We start from the raw sequence: 23,151 nt of genomic DNA, 5'->3' as shown, positions 1-23,151 counted from the left end.
AAAACAACAAAAAAAACCAAACAAAACATTAAGGCCGGGGTCCCACAGGACATAAACGCCGTGATTTGCCCGCAGCAGAGATGCTGCAGGAAAAATCGCGGCGTTGTACAGTGCAGGCAAAGTGGATGGGATTCATGCGAATCCCATCCCCACTTTGCGGAAGAAATCGCAGCGCGGACACGCAGCTTTGCAATCGCAGCATGTCAATTATATCTACGGAAACGCCAGCGGTTTTCCCGTAAATATAATGTTAAGAGAAAGTCCGCAGAGGAAAACTCAGTGAACTTTCTCTTAAAAGCGCTGCGGAAAGAACCGCAATGCGATCACGCAGCGTTTTTCTCCGCAGCGTTTTAGCGCTGTGATTACGGCCCGTGGGGCCTTAGCCTTAAGCAGTATTGAAAGGGTTTTCCATCTACTTGTTTCCCACTTCCTGTATTTCTTCCCCCACCTACCAGCTTGCTGAACCAGACACTATGAGATATCACAATATTTATGCTGATCAGATAATATGCACATGCTTGTAGAGAACCACTTGGTGTTATCTGTGTGTTTTTCATAGACAGATAACAGACAGTGCTATTCACGTAGCAGGCAAACAAAGCAGAATTTCTTAAGCAATATATTTAGGTAAAGTCCTCAATTTACATAAGCTACCAGTATATATAGAATCCTTGAGATGGGACGACCCCTTTAATGTTTCCTACATCTTCAACTTGTTTTAACTGGAAGCGGTCTTTATAGCCAAACCTATATATTACATTTCAGATGAACGATCCCACCATCAACATTAACAATCAGATGGTCAATTTAGTTGTTAATAAAAAAATATCCACTCTGTCTGCTCAAGGTGACACTGGATAAACACTGGTAGTTTCGACTGACAGCTGGCTGAAAACAACTAACATGACCAATCTAAAATCCACTTGAGGCCGGGGCTGGAAATCGTGTGATTTGCCGCGGTGGAAACAGCACCGGAAAAATTGCGGCATCTTACAGTACTTGCAAAGTGGATGGGATTCCACTTTGCGGAAAAAATTGCAGCTCAGACATGCTGTGATTTCCAAAACTATCACGGTTTTGAAAATCACAGCATTTCAATTATATCTACGGAAACGCCAGCGGCTTTCCCATAGATATAATTGTAACAGAAAGTCCACGGAGGAAAACTCCGTAAACTTTCTGTTTAAGGTGCTGCAGGAAGAACTGCAATGTGTTCATGCCGCAGTTGTTCCCGCAGCACTTTAGCGTGGCAGTTCTGGCCCTTGGGGCCTTAGCCTACGTCTAAGGCCCCACGTATTGGGCCGCAGACAAAAAGCACTGCATAAAAAAAACACAGTGGAAACGCAACACTGTTTTCTGTAAGTGATTTTTAAATTGTAGCATTTCCTTTGCTGATTTTTTTTTTTTGTGTGTCTGCAATGTGTGCCTAGGATTAGCCAGAATCCCATCCACTATGCACGTACTGTAAAACATGGCGTTTTTTGCCACGGTGTTTCCACTACTGCTTTTTTGCAGCATGACGGCTCGGTCACAGGAAATTTATAGTATTTTCTTGGCCTATTGTACTAATATTCATAGCTTTCTCCATCGCATTCTGTATTACATACAGGATCCATTGTCCTGAAATCAGACATGTCCCGTTCAGCCAGGGATTATCTTGCTGCATTTTTACAGCTGATTCTTATAAATCTGTTGTGAGCACCCCTGATAATTTGTGTGCTTGGTTATTTTTAGTTATTTAACAAGAGCCTATAGCTGAGGTCACATATTGTGGAAAAGCTGTTTCTTGTTGCAGATTATGCTGCTATTTTTCCATTAAAGATTTTTATTCAAGTTTTCATGAAAATTTGTGACATGAAGATGTAAAACAGCCTAGAAGATTGGTCAGTAGGGGGAGGGTGAGACGAGTGACGAGGAGAGGGTAAGGAGAGGGGTAAAGACTCTGTGGCAGCAGAGCAGCAACTACAATAACGGTATACAAGAACAAGTAACATAGAAAAATATAAAACTGTAACATAGAAGATTGAAAAAAATAGTTTGTGAGTGGAAAAATGGGGGGGGGGAGTATAGAGAGGAGAATTGGTGAACTCTTAAAGTACATAGAGAAAGGAATGGGTAAGGCAAACTAGTGAAGGGGGGGCTGGGAAGGATAATTGAAAAGCGGAGGCGTAGTAGAAAGAATTCTATAGGAGCCACACTTGTTAGTGAGCTCTGTCATCAGGCCTAAGTCACCAACCAGGTCCTCCATATGTCAGATTATAGGAGCTTTTGTAGCAAAGAGGCCATGGTTGGAGTTAATGTAGATTTCCACGTCCTGGGGATGATGGACCTAGCAACCACCAACATGAAACCTATAAGTTAATATATGTGGGTCTTAAGTTTACTGGTGAAGATAAAGAGCAGGAGAGATTCCAGGTCATCCTTCAGATCAACCCCAGTGACCATCCTAATCATTTTACAGACCTCATGCCAAAAGGGATATAAAAGGGGACAGTACCACCAGATGTGTACCATCGTACCCCGGCCAATATCACATCTCCAACAATGGTCTGAAGTAGAGGGAAAAATCCAATGACTTACTGAGGGTACTCTGTACCAACAAGAGAGGATTTTGTAGTTTGTTTCCTGGACTTTGCATGATCTAGAGTATTTGTGGCTCAACCAGATGGCAGAGAGCCACACATCTGGCTAAAGCATCACACCCAATTCTTTCTCCCACTCTTCTATGAAGGTCAGGAGGGGGTCATCAGTAGAGTCAGAGAGAAGGTCGTAGATGGTTGAAACTGGGTGTAGTGGAAGGGACTGAGAGGTACAGAGTCGTTTAGATATTATTAGCAGGCTGTGGAGGTTGTGTGTCTATTTTATAGAGGTAAAAAATATGCAAATCTATTCTCCAGGATGTAATTAGGAGAACAGTGCACTCTGTACGCCGCCCTCTAGAGGGCAGTATCCTTAACATCATGCACGACTCAGTTAAAAAGTCTAATTTTCATGATGCTGAGGAAGGCCCAATAGGCCAAAACAGCGCTGTCCATAGCTGGGAATCTGTTCCTTTTGGAATAGAAATACAAATTTGGCAATTAAATCCGCATCATGATTAATTAGACTTTTTAACTGAGTCATGCATGATGTTAAGGTTGCTGCCTTCTAGAGGGCGGCGTACAGAGTGTACTGTTCTCCTAACTACATCCTGGAGAATAGATTTGCATATTTTTTACCCAGAATCCCTAGCGGAGCAGGAATGACTTGTGAGTCTCCGTACTGCCTATGTAGGCACACACTCTCCCTGATGTGTACGATTATCCCCTGACCCTATTTTATAGAGGGAAAGAAATAGTGGAGCTGTAGATAGTGTCAATGGAATTTGAGATTTGTGGCGTCCGGGGGCACTAGATCAGTGTAAGGAAGAAGAAAGGACTGGGACTGGACCTGAGAAAATGTGAGAAGTAACTGTGTAGTAGACTGAGAAAGAAAGGGGGAAGACCGTAGGGAAATCTGGGTGGTACAAGACAAGCGTCGGGGGTCCGTCGTTCATAAAGAGCCATTTAAAAAATTGGTGCAGATGGCACGCTTCCAAGACCTGACACATAAACTGTACACATACGGAAGATCCGGATTAGTCCTGTCCGACCAGTGACGTTTAGAAAGCTATGGCAAGGATGTGGGTCGAAGGGAGCACAGAAACATCTCAAGGGCAACACAGAGCTAGGTTGTAGATCAGGGGTGGGCAATTAATTTTCCCATGGGGCCGTATAAGAAATTGAAACTATGCTAGAGGGCCGTGCCATGACAAATTTAGCTCCACCCACTTCTACGTTGACTCCGCCCATTCCCAATCATCTTTCCATGTGCCCCCACACAGTATAATCCTCCTACAGTCACCTGTACATTATATGCCCCCACATTGTAATGTTCCCTTCCAACTGCCCCACAGTATTAAGCCCCTCTCCTGGTGCCTCAGTATAAACTGATGGAAACTAGAGGGGACATGAAACTGGAGCAGCTGGAGGGGGACATTAAACAGTGGGGGTAGTTGGAAGGGGGCAATAAATTGACAGCTGGAGCAGGACATGAAACTGGGGGCAACTAGAGGGGGACATTAAAATCAGGAAGCTGGAAGCAGACATTAAACTGTAGGGGTAGCTGGAGGGTGACATTAAACTGGGGGCAACTAGAGGCAGACAGGTCGGTCCCCCTACAGCTTCCTCCACGGTTTAATGTCCCCCCAGTCTAAGTGCCCTCTTCATCTACCCCCAGTTTCATGTCCCCCCCTCCATTTCTCCCTCAGTTTCATATCCCCCTTTATTTTCCCCATTTCATGCCCCCGCCTCCATCTCTCCCCCAGTTTCATGTCCCCCCCCTCCATCTGCCATCTCTGCCCTAATATAACATTCCCCTTCCATCTCTGCCCCTAGGTTACTGAGACACACACACGCACACATATATAGACAGACAGACATAGACAGACACACATATAGACAGGCACACATATAGACACACACACATATAGACAGGCACACATATAGACACACACATACAGACACACATATAGACAGACACACATATAGACAGGCACATATATAGACACACACACATATAGACACACACACACACACTCTCTCCCCCCTGCAGCTCACCTTACATCTCTCAGTACTTTATGACACGCTCCACATCTCCATCTTCGGCCGGCACTAAGACACGCCCCCTAGACACGCCCAACCCCCCCCCCCCAACCCCCTAGACACGCCTCCCTAGTCAAAGCTGTGCGGGCCGGACTGAATCAGTCAGAGGGCCGGATATGGCCCGGGGGCCAGACTTTGCCCAGGTCTGTTGTAGATGGTAATGCCAATCTAGAATATGTGCGGTGACTGCATCCATATAGTATTGGGAATAGACAGGGACTGGTAAACCACCCAACTGTTTGGGCCTGAACATTGTCTGTTTGGGGGATCCTAAGGGATTTCGAGGACCAAAAGAATCTTGAGAATCTTTTCTGAATTGTGGCAAGGCAATCTTTGGAGAGTATTATTGGGATTGTTCGAAATAAAGTAGCTTAGGGATGACATTCATTTTCAGGAGATTAATGCAGCCTAGCCATGAGAATCCTTTAGTATCACATCGGTGAAGTCGGATTGGATGGAGCGTACGGTGAGGAGGAAGTTTAGGGAGTACGTATCAGACAGGTTTTTTGGAGCAGGACACCTAGATATTTAATGGATTTAGGGGACCAAGTAAAAGGAGTAACAGTGCGGAGCAAATGGACACTAGAGACGAAATATTGAGAAGCTGTGCTTTTACAGAGGTGGACGGAGGATGGAGGTTGAGTGAGCAGGTTACAGGTGAATGATCGGAGATGAAGGCATTGCCTATAGAGGTTGCAGTCACTTACTGCAGGAGAGCATGGGATACAAAGATGTAGTCCAGTCTTCTGTATGATTTATGGACATGTGAATAAAAGGAATAATCTTTTACATCCGAATGTAGGATACGCCAAGTGCGGCATGCAGTGGAGAAACCTGTGGAATTTTTTATATCTCCATCCACTTCTATGTTGATTCTGCCCATTCCCATCCATTTCTCTATGTGCTCCACACAGTATAATGCTCCTAAAGTCACCCTAACATTCTATGCCACCACATTATAATGTTCCCCTCCAATTTCCCTACAGTATAAAGTCCCTCTCCTATTTCCCCAGTTTAAACTGGGGGCAACTAGAGGGGGGACATCAAACTGTGGGGCAGCTGGAGGGGGACATTAAACCAGGACAACTAGAGAGGGACCTTAATGTGCCTGGAGACTTCAGGGAGCTGCAGGTGCGATGTGAGTGACATCATCAAAACACGCCTACAGCACACAGGGGTACAATGGTATAGCAGAGAGTGGACGGCTCCCTGCTTCACCATTGCATTCAACTCATCTGTGTCCTCTGGATGCCGATGAGTTGAAGCCGAGACATACCTCCCGCTGACTGTGACAGTGGGACAGGACCCGGAATCTGGGACTGTCTCGCTGAATCTGAGACATTGGGAGATATGCATTGTGAAAATATTAAACTACAATATGCTGGTAAGATAGGGGCCAAAAGTACACACTCTGCATGTCCTCTAGTGAAGAGTCCTATGAACATATTACTGTATATGCTTGCAGTTTTTGCCAGCATATAGGTAACCTTTTATTCACACAACTGTGAAAATCAGCTGTGTGATGGTCATTTTTTTTTACTGACCATCATAGGGGCACATCCATTTCCCTGTCTGTGAGTGGGGTCTAATCACATGAATGGGCGGTCAAAATATAGGTCATTCTCTATCTTAGTCTGTTTTCAGAATCCCTCCATACCCTTCAATGTATTGTATGTGTGTGTAAAGAACATTTTTCAAAGCCATTTTCACCCACCGTCGTGTGATTCTAGGCTAAGTGTACAGACAGTGTGCACTTACCGTTATCTATATGAGGAAGGTTGATAATTCTGTGTGCACTTTATTTTCCAACATTTAGTGTGTGCTAATTTATTCACTATTATAAAGTCAAAATAAAATCTGTTATGGCAGCTTAGATTTTCTCATTAAAATAAACAATTTATTACTATGACTTTGATCATATGTTTATCATCCAAGTAATGTTTTATAACATGAGATCTGCTGATTCAGAAAGCATTCTAAATTAACTATTTAACGTATGAATGTTGTGGACATATCAGGTACATATGACAGTGATCTCTTCTCTGTATATTCTGAACAGTGTTCTTTTATTATTTAATCTTTGGGGCCATCTAGTGGCTAATAAATATATCGTTAGTGTCTTGTGTTCAATAGGTACTATCCAACTGTCAGCATCATACAGTATACTAAGAACCCATTCACACTTTAGCATTGAATGAATGTTTTTTCCTGCATTTATTTTATCCAAAGTCAGGAGTGAACGTGAAACATAAACCAATATAATGGAAAGATTTATACTTCTCTTTGTTGGATCCAATACTGATTTTAGCTTAAAAATGTGAACAATACTAACCAAATACTGAATTGTGAATAAGGTCTATAGCTACCCAGCTTAGTTACAATAGCTTAAAGGGAATGGTATCACTTACATTTTGTTGTACTGATTAAAAGCGGATAGGGTTTTGTATTCTCTTTGTCTCATTAGTTTTTTTATTTTCTCCTTATTACAGATTATTTTATTCTATTTTCTGTACATGTTTTTATGGGGGCTGAACTGCTGCTATTAAAAAAAAATATAGACACCATAGCCTGGAAATGTTCTTTAAAGTTTTGTGGAGTTTTTTCTTTGATACCATTTGATGTTTCTGATGTAAATTTTTCAGTAACCTCTGTTCTAAAGAAAGCTAAATTGAACTGCAACAAATTAAATATAATCTGGTTGGTTCACCTACAAACTTTATAAGGAGCAAGATATGCTGTACCACAATTGTTAACATCCAAGTATATCAACATTTAAAATAACAGGTTCATAAGACCAAAACAATGCAGCTGCTGTTCCACAATTCACCGCCAGTGGGCAGCCTGACTATTCATTTGAATTACTGGATGGCTCCTGCATTTACTTGAATACCAGGAGCTGTCCAGCAATTTAAGTAGAAAACTGCTACTTGTAATTATTAATAATTGTGCTGCATCTCTGGTGATCCGTGTACCATAAAATTGGTAGGGACAGCTTATTCACAATCATTGACCTTTTTTGCTATTACGCTGATATCATACCTGCTGTAAGAGGTAATGCTGCTATATCTGTAGGGATCATAAGCCAAATCTATAGAGGGCCTTTCACCACATCCAGCTCTTCACATCCTTCAATAGGGTCTGCTCTACTGATTCTGGTGTAGTTGGAAGCTTTTCTCTAGCCCTCACCATTCCTGAGCAATTGACGCTGCAAGTTTCAGCATCTAATATGCTGATTGGTCTCTCTACTGTCAGATAGGCTGTTTTGGGCTGGGGCAGACAGACAGGCACCACCCACCTTACAGTAGAGAGACCAATTAATACATTGGGTTCTAAAATTAACTGCACCAATTGCTCTGGAGCGGTAAGGGCTAAAGAAAAAAAAAATCCAACTTGTCTCACTCTGTGGAGTGCCACATATTGAAAGATGCAATGAGTTAGAGGTGGTGTTTAAGCAGTGTCCAGAGCCAGATCAGAGACTCTGCTAGGAGCCTGTGTCGCAGATTCCATCATAAATGCAGGGGAATAAAACTGTGCAGCATGTTACTAGAAAACTGACAATTACTTAATGTTTCCTTTGATAGATACTGTTGGAGCCAGGGGCAATTCAAGATGTTTTGGCAGCGGGCAGTCACTTACAGTTACTTGAGCTGCTGAATCTTTGTTCCCAGTATCTGATCCAGGTAAGCTTTGTGATCTCAATTCAATCGTTATTCTGTTTTTATTTTTAGAACAGGACACCATACAATTCTTCAATCTATGTGTATGCTAAATTCTGCTAACATATAATTCTTATACAAATGAAATGGTCCTTTTACAACCCAGAATAGTCCAGTGTAAGGCATCCACGGGTGCAACCCCTGGAACTAGGTTAACAATAGCCACAGGGCTGATTCTAGTTTATCTACTGCCAAAAATTTAAATTGTAACCCCCTCCCCCCCTGATTGGAATGTCCCCTCCACTAGAAAAAAAATAAGTTTCCTGCTCAATCTTTTCATGCATTCTTCCATGGATCAATCGCAGATCTCACCGTACGAGCTACTTCACCCATTCATGTGTGGATGATCAGCAAGTGAAAGGAGGGAAAGTGAAGGACAAGAAAATGGAGAGGAATCTGAGGAGGAAGTCTGCCTCAATTCCTCTTCATTCATGTGAACAGTGTAAAAAATGTTATTGAAGTCAATGGGAGTCTTATTTTTACATGTGTATTCTTTACAAGTGTATTTTGCCAAAATGAGCACTCGTTTACTCCGTGTGAATGGACCCTAAAACGTTGGTAGAGCAAACGTGTTAAAAACGCAATGAAAAAATGGTTTGCTTTTGCACATTGTTTTTTTCCGCAGCATTTTTTTTGTTGTGTTTTACAACTTGAAGTCTTAGGCCCGGTTCACATCTGCGTTCAATATTCCGTTCGGGAAGTCCACTTGGGGACCCCTGGAATGGAATACCAAACGCATTGACAAGCGGTGTGCAGTGAAAGCACTTGGACTCCATAGACTATAATGGGGTCTGTGTGTTTTCTGCATGGTGTCCGTATGAGTCATCTGGAGAGGAAAAGTAGTTCATGAAGCACTTTTCTCTCCGTATGACTTGTGCGAATACTGTGCGGAAAACACACAGAACCTATTATAGTCTATAGGGTCCATGTGATTTCATAAGCTCACTGCTTGTCAATGCATTTGGTATTCCATTCCCCAAGAGGACTCCCCGAATGGAATACCAAAAGCAGATGTGAACCAGGCCATAGCCTAAAGAGAGATGAAAATAAAAGCGTAGCACCACAAATCAGAGAGAACAAGGTCTAACCAGTCATAAAACAGGCAAAAGACAGAACAATGATGGAAAATAGATCAGAAATGAAATAAGAAAGCAATAATGAATTGTGTTGATGCAAGTTATTGTGGCTAAGCTGAGCTATCTTTATTGTCTGTAAGCCTCCTCCAATATAATGAGGTCTTCATAGTGGATTCTATGTTGGTAAGTGGCCCAGATTCTAAACAAAGGGGGTCCGTGTGTAATTTATTTATTTTAACAGACATCACACAGCAGCATTAAATTCAATATCAGTAGATGGGAGATATTCACATGATCGTTATTTTGACGGTCATGTCCTATTTTTGTTTGATTAAACGTGTTGAGTTTTAGAAAGTGGGAGGGGAACGGGGAACAAGAAACATATTTCTGATAGACACTCAGCATTTCTGAATAGCAGAGAGACAACATCTGGGCAAGAGATTTACATTTGTCTTTGTGTTACAATGTCTTCAGCCTGGCAGTGGTCATGGGACTCTATGAACTATCCCACGCTGAAGGTTTAAATGGAGAAGAATAAGGTCCCAGGACCTTCAAGTACCCCAGCAGGAAGGGGGTAAAAGTGTGAGGAGTTGTGCAAGTGGTGAGCTATGCTAGATGCCAAGGGATGCAAGTTTGTAAAAGGGAGTGGTCTACTATGTCAAAGGTAGATGACAAGTCTAGGAAGAGAAGCATAGACTAAAGTTGTTAGGTTTTGGCAGTTAGTAGGTCATTCGCAGTGTTGAACTGGCTCAGCAGGACACCAGAAGATCCTCCAGATGGCCCATGATCTAACACAATAATGATCCAGCAGAAGACAATCAACTTTGAAGAAGACTGTGATCTAGGGACTGTAGTAGGGAAAGCCCTGAGAATAATTTTATCTGAAGGAGCTCAAGGAACCGATACTGCTTATCAGTGACTTTGTTTAGTACAGATTTAGTAGAATGGGTCAAAAGTGAGATTGTAGCTGGTCAAAAAGTTATTTGAATGAGAGGTGGAAGAAAAGTTTAAGGTGCACTTATTGTTTAAGCACTTTCAAAACTTTAGTAATTAAATGTAATTAATAGTAATTAAATTACTATTAATTTGTTAAAGTTGCTTTATAATTATAGATATTATTTTAAGATTATTATGTTTTATTTGTAAAATAAAAAAAAGCAGGGGTGTACATAGCAATCTTGGGGACCCATAGCAAATATTGGATTTGGTCCCCCTCCAAAAAAAAAAAGCAGGGTAATGAATGGCAGTGGTTATAGAAATAACTAGGGTTGAGCGATCGGGATCGGAAAAGATCGGATTCCGATCAGCGATCGAGTAAATTTCACGATCGAGATCGGAATTCCGACCCGATCTTTTCCAGTGGGATCGAGATCGGAGGTTATCTCAAGATCGGCTCAACCCTAAAAGTGACTTTTCTCATAGAAAAGCACTGACTAGGGTTGAAGATCGGGATTGGAAAAGATCGGATTCCGATCGGCGATCGAGCAAATTTCACGATCGAGATCGGGATCGAGATCGGCTGGATCGAGATCGGCTGGCTCGAGATCGGAAATCGGATTTTAAAATCGATCTTGAAATCTCAAGATCGGCTCAACCCTAGAAATAACACATTTTCACTTTATGATTTATATATTTTTTGAGACATCAGAAAAGAAACAATTTTCCAAGATCTATGGATTCATCCAACATTCTAATGTCTAATGTCACGGTAATTTAGGCTAAGGCTATGCCACGAGTTTGGGCACGGCTCCCATTGTGCTACTTATGATCTCTGGGTTGTCTTGCCTCTCCTTCACTCATATTTGTGAATTGGAGTATCATTGTGACCCCAAGAGTGGTGTTAATGATTTCTCAAGGTTTTTTTCAACTTGAAGTTACAGTTGCTGCACCATTGAGTCACAAAGTGACTCCATTCACTGTCATGAGATCTTGCAATCTTTGGTCTTGCAATGGGAGTAATGCCCAAAACTGCTGTGTAGCTTTAGCATTAAACTATAATATATATCCACTGTATATTATTACCATTTAGGTAAAATGTGCCCTTTAGAAGATATTGTAGAACAGGTATAGAACAGGTATTAAAGGCGTTTTCCAGGACATCCTTAGGGTAGACTATCAATGTTTAATTGGTGGGCCTCCAAACCTCAAGAGCACCGCCATTCAGAAGAATTAAGGTGTTTTGGTTCTCCTATATGTGCCACATTCCCTTCTTTGTTAAGACAGGCAAATATCCTTGTTAACTGGAGACATTTGCTGAATTCCACTCAAGTAAATAAGACACAGTAAGAGACTCAGCCTCTCACGTATCCATGGCTGCATCTGCCATGAGGTGAGATGAGTATCTAGACTCAGGCGGCAGATTGTTGGGAGCGGCATTGAGAAGTTCACCCAATGGTTTTGTTTGAACTGAAACATCCAAAAAGGAACTGCTACTATTATACTCTGGATCACTTCAGACCAGGGGCGTAACTACCGCAGAGGCAGCTGCCACAGGGCCCGGGCCGTTAGGGGGCCCGGTGCCAGCCGCTACAGCTGCATTTTGTTTTTTTTAATAGGCCGTTACGGGCCCTATTTACTTGCCAATCCTGGCTGGGCCGGGATCAGTAAGTGACATATAATTATCGGCGGACCGGGAGAGGTAAGGGAACGTAACTGTAAGGATTGGAGTCAGGGTCAGGCAGTGCAAAGTGACACAGCTGGAAAGCAACACTGTGCAGCTAATGACAAAAGGGGTCGCAGGCCCTGCAGCTATAACTATGCTGTAATATCTGAGATGAGGCAGACCAATGCACTTCCTAATTGAAGTGCGCCTACCACGGCTCCTTACGCTTCTATCCCGGCGCTAGGATAAGGCAAGAGGAGGCCCTGAAAGTCCTAGGAACTGGAGTCACGGGGTCACACCTAAACAGAAAGCACAGTGTAAATGCAATGCAAAACAAAAGACTAAACAGCATGGAACCAGAGAGGACCACAAGTCCCAGCAAGACACAGAAGAGAAGGCGAGGTCAGACGAGCAAGAGGTCGAGCCAGGTCGAGCCAGGAGATATAATAAAGGTACCAAATCAAAAGACAAGGGATAGTTAAAAATACAAGCCGGGTAAATAAACCAAGAAAACAGACCGAATACAAACAGACAGGGAATCAGACTGAGCAGGGGAACCAGGAAACACAAAGTGAATGGCTGGCAAGGATCCATGCCTTGGTGGGGTTTAAATAGCAGCAGAGAAATACACCTGATGACTAATGGCATGGAGACTGAAGGCAAGGAAAAGATTAACCCTTAATGACCTAAGCACACCCAATAGAACTCCTAACACGTCTCCCAGGGAGACGCCGCGCAGCAAGGAGACCGCGGCGACTCCGTATCCTGACGGTAACAAACACTGTTACTTACCTCTCCACGATCCTGCCAGGCCTCCTTCCTACTTGTCTGACGTCTCTGACGTCACATGAACCCAGCCTGCTTCCCAGGTCATGTGACGTCCGACGTCATAGAAGAAGGACGGCAGCGGAGAAGACAGCGTAGAAGCCGGGGAACAGGTAAGAAACAGTAATTTTTTATGTTTTTATTCCTCCAGATCTCCAATTATTATACTCTGGGGTCTGAAAAGACCCCAGGGTATAATAATTGTTTATGGGTGTCCACTATGGGCTATAATACTGTGTGCAGGGGACACTATGGGGATAATACTGTGTGCAGGGGCCACTATGGGGGATAATACTGTGTGCAGGGGCCACTATGGAGTATAATACTGTGTGCCGGGGCCACGAAGGGACATAATACTGTGTGCAGGGGCCACTATGGGGGATAATACTGTGTGCAGGGGCCACCAAGGGCCATAATACTGTGTGCAGGGCCACTAAGGGACATAATACTGTGTGCAGGGCCACTAATGGACATAATACTGTGTGCAGGGGCCACTAATGGACATAATACTGTGTGCAGGGCTTACTAAGGGACATAATAGAGTGTGGAGGAGGGGGTTGGTTGAGGTCTTCAGCGTCGGTGTTGGTTGGGGGGGGGCATGTCAAAAGTTCACCACGGGGCCCCGCCATTCCTAGTTACACCAGTGCTTCAGACCACAGAGTATAATGAGCAGGGGCCCAGAGAAGATAATCAACCATAGCAAACAGTGTTACTTTCCTCCCATACACACCAGCACAAATCTTCAGACCTCTTCTAGTCTCAGAGATATCATGAATGATGTCATTATGTCGTTGTCATTATGACATGAAGCCGATGTGACCAACTACTGGCCAAACCTGAAATTTTATGAACGTTCCGAAAAAGAAAACCGTAGTGGTGATTATGGGATGTTATACTGTATAGAGGGGTCACTACAGGACACTATACTATGTGGAGGGGCTACTGTGGAACATTATACTGTGTCGAGGGGCCACTGTGGAGCATTATGCTACATGAAAGGCTGCTATGGGACATCATATTTGAATGGAAGCCACTATAGGACATTATACTATATGAAGGCCATTATAGGACTATAGTGTAAAGTGGCCACTATGGGACATTATATTGTGTGCGTTACAGGACATTATATATAAAGGGGTTTTCCAGAAAATAGACAAACTCCTAAGGGGCCAGGACAGCTGTAACATAAAAAATAAAACATATACTCATTGCCACAGTAGGTTTCAGTGCATTAGTGACTACTGGTGATGAAATTCACATATGTCACCTATCCCACTGCTGAAGCCACTGGTGGTGGTGGGGGGGGGGCTCCTGGGAACTGAGGCATGGTTCGTGACTGAATAGACTGCGTCACCAGAGTGCCAGGTACAAGTGAGTATGTTTTTTTTTTTTTTATGCTACACCTGCTGCCCTGAGTCCAATTCCTGGACAACCCCTCTAAGCTGGGGGACATGGTGATGTATCATTAAGGCTTCTTCAGCGCTGAATGGTACTCAGTGGTTGCCAAGCCTAATTTTCTAACGGGGGAGGGGGTTTCAACATTTGCCACAGTACTGAACGTGTCTCACTGTGACTGTATAAACCAGCCATTCCCAGGGGTGCTGAAACACCCTAGTGGGAAGATAGGCCCATGGGACCACTGAGGACCATTATTATTCATCTGGGGACCACTGGGGAGCATTATTAGTTGCCTGGTAGCCAATCAGGAGCATTATTATGTGTTTGGAAGCCAATCGGGAGCATTATTTGGTGCCTAGGAGCCACTTAAAAGCATTATTAGGTGCCTGGGGGGACACTGGGGAGCTATACACTACATGTTGGACTACTGGTGCGCATGATACTATGTGGGGGTTAATAAGGGAGCATAGTAATGGTGAAAGATGAGTTTTTATATTTGTTGGGTGAGGGGTGGTTAGGTGAAAAATATAGGAACAATTAATACCTTTTGGATGTGTTTTTTTTTGTGAGGTTTTCTAAATTTAGAAAAAATGAAACTAATTTATTTAATATGATAAGCTGTACAATTAAAAAATTGCCTTCTTTTCCTTTTTCTAAAATATATTTGGTAGAGGAATTTTTTTCCAGGCTTGTTCTAAGTCTGAAAAGGTTGGGAAACACTGGTATAAACAATAAAGGGGTGCCTTCGTTCTGTGTGTCAAACCACTATCCATCAAACATGGATGGCCTCAGGAAACCCAGTGTGTACTCTGTATCTTGAAAAGTTCTTAGTTACTCATTCTTTTCTTTGCTAGGGGACACTGAGATCTAATTTTTGCATACTGACTGAGATGGAAAGTTTTGGGCATCTAGAAAAACTGCAAAACAGCCTTTAAGCCATATTCTAAGCAGCGCTGTGTTTTTAGGCGTTTGATATGCTGACATTTAGCTGGTTTTGTTGGACTAGAGCCATCACACCTATTTAGTGACATGATTACTGTGTTACTTGACATAGTGGCAGCTTGCAGATTAATGCTAGGAAAAGTGCTGTGCCCCCTCCTTTATCCCCTCATTACAGTGAAATAATGATAGGATTGCTAAGCAGTTGAAAAATATGACCTGGAAATGGCTGAGACGATTTTGAATGTCAGTGCACTTTATTGCAGGTTAAATTGAACACTAATGCCAGGATTTGCTTTGGCCTGTTGTTTGGTATCACACCTCGATCTGTCAGGAATGGCAGATAATTCCAGATTCTGGTGCCATACCATGCAAAACAAAAACCAAGGTAACTGTCTGATGTCAATTATAGAAAAAGCCTTGTTTCTGCAGAAGAAAACCATTCGGAAATGATGATAGAAAATATCGTCTGCTTCTTTACAATTTGCTTTGACTGTTCCTAATAGGAAAAAAAGTCAAGGGCTGACAGAATGAGCTTTAAAGTCATTCCCATAATGGGGATTTAATTTTTCACATTAGCTTAAAGGGTTCTTAAAATGCATTCATATAATATTTGTCAATCAGTAAGCCTTTAATAAGAGTTTTTGTGAACTGAGCACGACGCCGAATGCTTATTTATCTCATTTTACTGCATTTGCGGCCTTGATGGTGTGTAAACTGGAAATGATTTTCTGCTATTATCGGAATCATAAAGGTTGTAAATAATCTGTGTTTTCAGAGCAAATAACCATAAATTACAGCATATAGCTTTATCTTTTATATTATAGAGATCAATAGGGATTGATATGTAAGTGGAGAGACCAGGGGGATATATGAATAGATAAATATATAGAAAAATAGATATAAAAACAGACAGATCAGTAGATAAATATTAGAATAAAATAATTACATATATACACATACAAAACATAGATAGATAGATAGATAGATAGATAGATAGATAGGAGATGATATATAGATAGATAGATAGATAGATAGATAGATAGATAGATAGATAGATAGATAGAGGAATGCACATATAGCACCCTAAAATGATAGATTATTCTAGAAGCATTTTCAGAAAAATCCATTCCTTCATGGCGATTTTACGTTTTTGTCTCATATTATACAAAGTGGTCCATGACATAACTGTGTGGGTAATGGGTAGCCCTGACCCATTTGGTGTTCCCTGCAGGCCATAGCTAGTAAAATATACATAATTAAGTGAATACATAATTCACAGTTGTTTGAGGGGTAGGGATGATGAAGGTTCCAATGACATTCATAGATATGTTGAATTTTAGCTCACCAATCTTCTACAAGCAGTCTTCGGGGTGCACAACCAAGTCTCCGGACTTATGGAGTGCAGGGAACAATCAAACAGAGTGGAAGAGAAGTTCTCATCATGCCATGTCTCCTTAAAATATACCTTTTAATCCATGATGGTTAAAATATAGATCCAAAACATACAAAACGTGATAGATAGAAAAAACATGAGCACATAAAGGTGTAATAAAAACTGCTGACGCGTTTCAGGGTGAACTACCCCTTACTCATAGTGTCAGGTTCCAATGTTCCAGGGCATTTGACCCATTGCTTTCCCTATAATCATACCCAAATTAGATAGATCAATATTGAAAAGATATCTGAATAGTTACGAAATCATGTTGCACTGCTTGCAAAAAATTAAATAGGTGCAAGCCTCCATACATAAGCCAAAATCCTCTTGAATAAGTCTAGAAAAAAGGCAGTACTCCATACAGATTGTGAAGAAAATGGCAGTGATTCACCAAACTGAAGCCTTTCTCAAGCAAGTGAATGAATTTGTACATGGCTAAATAATGCATAAAAATTTAGATAAATACTGTGATTGTTAGATGTTGGACAGATGCATAGAAACATTGATGGAGAGACAGATCTGAAAATGGGCAGCACTCCACAATAAGGTGCAATGTGAATCCTTATTCTGTAGGTGACATTTTGGTTCCTAAAATTTGAGAAAGATTCCTGTGAGGACTAAAACATTGCACTTATTCTGGACTGTTGCCCATTTTCTGGATAATTTACAAGGGAAGTAGCCTTGAGTTGTACCTGACTTACATGCTTTTGCTCTTGTGCTGCTGAACTTTCTTAGATAGATAGATAGATAGATAGATAGATAGATAGATAGATAGATAGATAGAGTAATGCACATATTGCACCCTAGAATGCTGTATATGACCGTATCAAATCATACAATATGTTGCATTACGAATCTCAATAATTTCTGTGTAGTGGTCCCTGGAAACTCCTTTTTGATGTATCCGGAAATTAAATAAATAACAAAACCCATAAATTGGGTTTTAATTTAACATGTTAGAAGCTTATTTTACTGTTGCATCCTATTGACCTTGTAAGGGATAGACAATATTACAATTGTCTGCATTACACTGGTTCATCCAGCCATGTGAAGGCATTGTACGTTCAGTATGGATGGCAGTGCAGTAGATGGCAGTGTCTGACCATTCCATCCACACAAAATGAGCTTGTAAATGAGAGCGGTGCAGAATGTATTTATTTTTCTCATTATTATTAGCATTATGAGCTGCAAAGGAGTAAGCAGATATTATTCGCACATTGGCGGCGATGCATTGTAATTTTTTAACAAACACCCCAAACGCTTTAATGTTTTATCAGGCAGTGTGGCCAGATTTTCGCCGGAATGGTCATTTATCATTATACTTTGTGAAATCATTCATTTGCTCTAATTTGAATGTAAATGACTCCAAGGTTTTACAAATAAGGTGACAGACTCACATAAATGTAATTGCCGGGTTCATCTCCTTCTTTTTCTATATCACTCATTAGGTTATGAATTAAATACATCTTATTAAACTAGGGGCATGTCCAATGATGATATTGTAATGGCAAATTACTGTGTGCTATTAGTGGTGTATTTTTTATTCATGGACATTAATTTGTCATTAAGGCGGCATTAGTGTAACACTTTTATGGGGATTACGTGACCTGAAAGTAGAACCTACTTCTGGAATGTGAAGAAAGAAAGAAGAGATCCTAGTGCTAGACGTATGATGCATTTTGGCAGGATTTCAGATGCTATTGAACAATGTACCTGCGAAATTCCTTTGTGATTCTCATAACTAACTTGAGAAGTAAAACATTTTCAGGTGGCAAATGACTGTGGCGTTCGCATCAAAGTCCTTTACTGTTATTGTGAATGGTTTTTTGAAGATTATTTTCCAGTCACTATCATAGTAATAGATATGGAACATTGTTATATTGGAGTCATTTATGAAATCGCCATAATAATCTGACCACAACTCAGTCGTAGTATATAACATACATGTAGTTATAAAGCTGTCTCTGAGTTTGGGGGCTGCCCTATATGTAGAAATGTGGCTGAGCCCTGCTAAAAAAAAATAATCTAGGGGCAACATGGTGGCTCAGTAGTTAGCACTGCAGCCTTGCAGTGTTGGGGTCCTGGGTTCGAATCCCGCCAGGAACAATATCTGCAAGGAGTGTGTATGTTCTCCCCGTGTTTGCGTGGATTTCCTCCCTTTCTACAAATGACATACTGATAGGAAAAAAAAATGTACATAGTGATCCCTATATGGAGCTCACAATCTACATTAAAAAAAAAAAAATCTGCACCAGACATGGCATTCCTGCAAGGTTAAAATGCCAAACGTTTTCCAATGTCCACGCATCTGTTTTATTTTATTAGTTTTCCACTTTGTCTATAAGGTATATTAGGTGTCCATGCTTTTATGATACGTTCTACAGTAGAAAACAGAAGGCTGTGAACAATGACTGTAGAGGGAATTCCTCTTGTGTGATAAGGTTCACTGGGTCACGGGTACAATAGTAGACTCTTTATCATCTGTAGATAAAACACTGGCATGAATATTGTTCATGGAGACCCAAATCAATTTTAGTGTTCCTGTAGCTGGACTCTATTGGTAACGTTATAGAACATCATTAAGTAAAAATATTTGCAGTCATACAACAAATCCTGGGTAATCCACTTAAATTGTACCTTCAACGACTTTTCATATCATAAATGAATAGTGTAGGTGCATATGATAAACTTTGTAATATACCTTATTAACAAAATATGTTTTCTTTTACTTTTTGGAAAGAAGTCTATGGAGAGGGGGACGAAAGCTCTGCTAGAAAAGACAGACAAATACTCATAACTGCAGCTGCTAAACTGTGCTATTCTTTAAACACGCAAGCTATTTTGACACTGCTGATAGGACTTTTGCACTGCATAGAATGATGCAATAAATCAAATAACAGTCTCCTCCTCCCCCTCTCCATAGTATTCTGTGTGTGAGTACAGAAACGGATTCTATATAAATAAGCGGACTCATACGTTGAAGAAAAGCGTAGTGTCAGGATTCTCAATTCGTGTCGACTTGGGAAGATTTTGCAAGTTTTTCTAGGTTGGTCCAATTAGCAGTTGAGGAGCCTAAATAAGACCCCATCATCCTGACACAGGCGCTGACTAATTTGGCTGTACTTCCTAATTTGGCTCTCCATATTGTGTTATGTGCCTGCTTAGATTTTAGAACTGGTTTAAACATCCATGTCAAGAAAGTCTCCAGCACCTGGGTGGTGCACAGGAAAGCCACCTAGGCTATCAGGTATCTCAGAAAATTCTGTTATCTGTTCAGGTATCAGCTGATGATAAAACTGTTCCTGGCAAAGCATTTATTGATTGTAGCTCTGCAACTAGTTTTTTACACTCTCAGGTTGTTAAACATTTGAGAATCTCTATATTTCCTCTGGTGACTCCTGACAATGATACCGCTGTGGACAGTACCCCACTATCTCGAGGCCCGGTTAAATATGCCACTAAACCAGTCACACTGGAAAAAGATACTTTGCATTCTGAAGCTTAATCTTGTCTTGTTCTAGATAATATATCTGCTGAAATTGTGTTAGGACTTCCTTGATTACGCTTCCATAATCCAGTACTTGACTGGGAAAAAGGGGCACTCTTTAGATGGAGCTGTAAATGTAATGCTTCTTGTTTTTCCTTGCCTGTCCCTGCTATGTCATGTGATACCCTGATCTTTTCTAAACACATTCTGGACACTGTACATAATTCTGCTGAGATGTGTAGTAACTCCATTTGAGTCTAATAACAAGGCCAATGTTGATGTTACATGATCTAATACTCCTAGTTGTGACTTTCTTCCTGCCTGCGCAGCAAAAAGTTCAGAGGTGGAGATGGAGTCTATCAAACTGTATACAGTCTGGGATCAAAACAAATCACACCTGAGTATGTTTATAGAAGGAGGACTAATTCTATGGGTAAAACCTGCTATTTGAAGAGCTGGAGATCTGTTTTGAAAACTCATAAAAGGGGGGATACTGTCAGGATTGTCAATCCAGCTACTGCACCTTTAACATTACCATGTCAACCTGGGAACCTTTTGGAGTTTCAAAAGTTTCTTGGGTTGGTCCAATTAGGAGGTCTATATAAAACCACACTCTCCTGGCATAGATGCCAACTAATTTGGTTGTACTTCCTAGTTTGGCTCTCCATATTGTGTGTGTACCAGTTTGCTTATTGACCTTTGGCTTGCTCCCTGCTGATTCAGCCTGTGCCTTGGATTTTGACTATTGTCCTGTTTTTTGGATTTCGCTTCTGTTTCCTGATTTTGCCTCTAATGTTCTGTCCTGATTCTGACCGTTGCTGTATGACTACTCCTGTCTAAACTGGATATATTATCTAACTCACTTGACATCAAGAGACAGAAGAAGTTGAGCAAGCCTACATCTATAGATAATCTGTGGTTAGTTCTCTAAGTTTTGGAACAAGCTCCCTGCTGAGTTTCTTAAAAATACCTGTGTACAAGTTTATATAGAAAAATTTGTGTTATGAAGGCAAAGGGTGGTCATACCAAATATTTATTTGAGTTAGATTTCTCTTTTGTATTTCCACTTTGCATTTGCAATTGGCAAAAATAAACTATTAACACTTCTATTTTTGACAGCATTCTCACTTTGCAGTATTTTTAGACATCTGCCTAAATCTTTTGCACAGTTTAAATTTCCTAGAGATGTTACATCAATAAGAATTAATAAGAATCAGTGTTAGAACCAAAAAAAAACCATACTGAAATGAGGCCCTTCATGTTGGGAAGAGAATTTTATTAGACTTTTTGAATGCAAAGCTTCATTTGTTTTCTGTTATTTTATCACTGTCATGGCTGTATTCCTATATTAAAAATGCAGCATTTTCCATGAAATATTGCATCAAAAAACAATGGAGCTGATTCATCATACTTTGTAAGCCAGTTTTCTGATGTGTAATGCATGAAACACTCAATTTTTTTTTCTCAAAAATTGCTTTTCACTTTGTATCCGTTTGCTACTTTACAAAAAGGTCGGTAGAGCAGGGCAGGGATGAAGGTGGGACAGGGAGGGTATGTCTTGCCCCTGAAAAATCTATGGTAATTTATGCCAGAAAAAAGGTGAAAGCTGTAGCTGCGTCAGTTTAAGACTGGCATAGCTTTCAGTTCTGGTGCACAGGATCTCGCTGAATTATTAGGAAGAAAGAGCCTGGTGTATGTCATGCCAATGCACAAAGTGACTAAGATCTGCGCACAAAATGCCAAGCTTATTAAATTGAACCCAATGTTATTATGTTTTTCGTCCCTCTTGTGCTTCTCAGTGCCACAGTACCCATACAAATGTTGTCTTACATATATATATATATATATATATATATATATATATATATATATATTATTCTGTATGTAATTAGTGGTTGTAATTTTATATGTATGTGAGCAAATGTGTGTGTATATATATATATATATATATATATATATATATATATATATATATATATATACTGTATATATATATATATATATAATCTTGGATTTATAATAACTATGTCTTATCCAGAGACAAAACAGCTGGAGCCGCAAATGACTCTGGCGCAGTTATTGATGGCTGAGCTTGGCAGTCACATTTCTAAGCTATGTACACTTTTATTCTATCTTAATTATGCATTCATTAAAAGCTTTTGTACTCAACTGAATAAAGTAAATATTTTCTTGATCTCTGTAGTGTGCTCCCAGACTGTAGATTTGCACAGCAGGGCCCTGATAATATGAATAAATTGTATTTCCCCAAGGAGATTATCTTTCAAAGGCAGTTGTATAGAAGTGCCCTTATTTTATTTGGTTCTTCTTGGGCTTTCTTGCCATGAGTAACATGCTTATCTTTGTTTATTTATGATCAAGTTTAATTCATTAATTTGTTTTTGTCTGTTTGGAAGTGATACAAATCCTTCTATATCTCAGTTTTGGCACCTACATTCTCTTAGGGAGGTAAAGGAGATGAGACTGGATATTGTACCTCGATACATGTCTTGAGTAGAGATGAGCGAACAGTGTTCTATCGAACTCATGTTCGATCGGATATTAGGCTGTTCGGCATGTTCGAATCGAATCGAACACCGCGTGGTAAAGTGCGCCATTACTCGATTCCCCTCCCACCTTCCCTGGCGCCTTTTTTGCTCCAATAACAGCGCAGGGTAGGTGGGACAGGAACTACGACACCGGTGACGTTGAAAAAAGTAGGCAAAACCCATTGGCTGCCGAAAACATGTGACCTCTAATTTAAAAGAACAGCGCCGCCCAGGTTCGCGTCATTCTGAGCTTGCAATTCACCGAGGACGGAGGTTTCCGTCCAGCTAGCTAGGGCTTAGATTCTGGGTAGGCAGGGACAGGCTAGGATAGGAAGGAGAAGACAACCAACAGCTCTTGTAAGAGCTAAATTCCAGGGAGAAGCTTGTCAGTGTAACGTGGCACTGACGGGCTCAATCGCCGCAACCCAGCTTTCCCAGGATC

At 41.0% G+C, this 23,151-nt stretch overlaps 1 protein-coding gene across 2 annotated transcripts in view; it reads left to right on the top strand.

Moving 5' to 3' along the window:
• The window catches only part of KLHL32 (kelch like family member 32), a 157,851-nt gene that overhangs the window by 56,207 nt on the left and 78,493 nt on the right, over positions 1-23,151 (top strand). For both annotated transcript variants that reach the window (XM_075268195.1, XM_075268196.1), the window contains one exon: positions 8,264-8,362. In XM_075268195.1, the coding sequence (XP_075124296.1) occupies positions 8,264-8,362 (99 nt within the window). The remainder of the gene's footprint in view (positions 1-8,263; positions 8,363-23,151) is intronic.

This window comes from Leptodactylus fuscus, chromosome 3 (assembly GCF_031893055.1).
Source record: "Leptodactylus fuscus isolate aLepFus1 chromosome 3, aLepFus1.hap2, whole genome shotgun sequence".
NCBI lineage: Eukaryota > Metazoa > Chordata > Amphibia > Anura > Leptodactylidae > Leptodactylus > Leptodactylus fuscus.
This window is presented reverse-complemented; position numbering and strand designations above follow the sequence as displayed.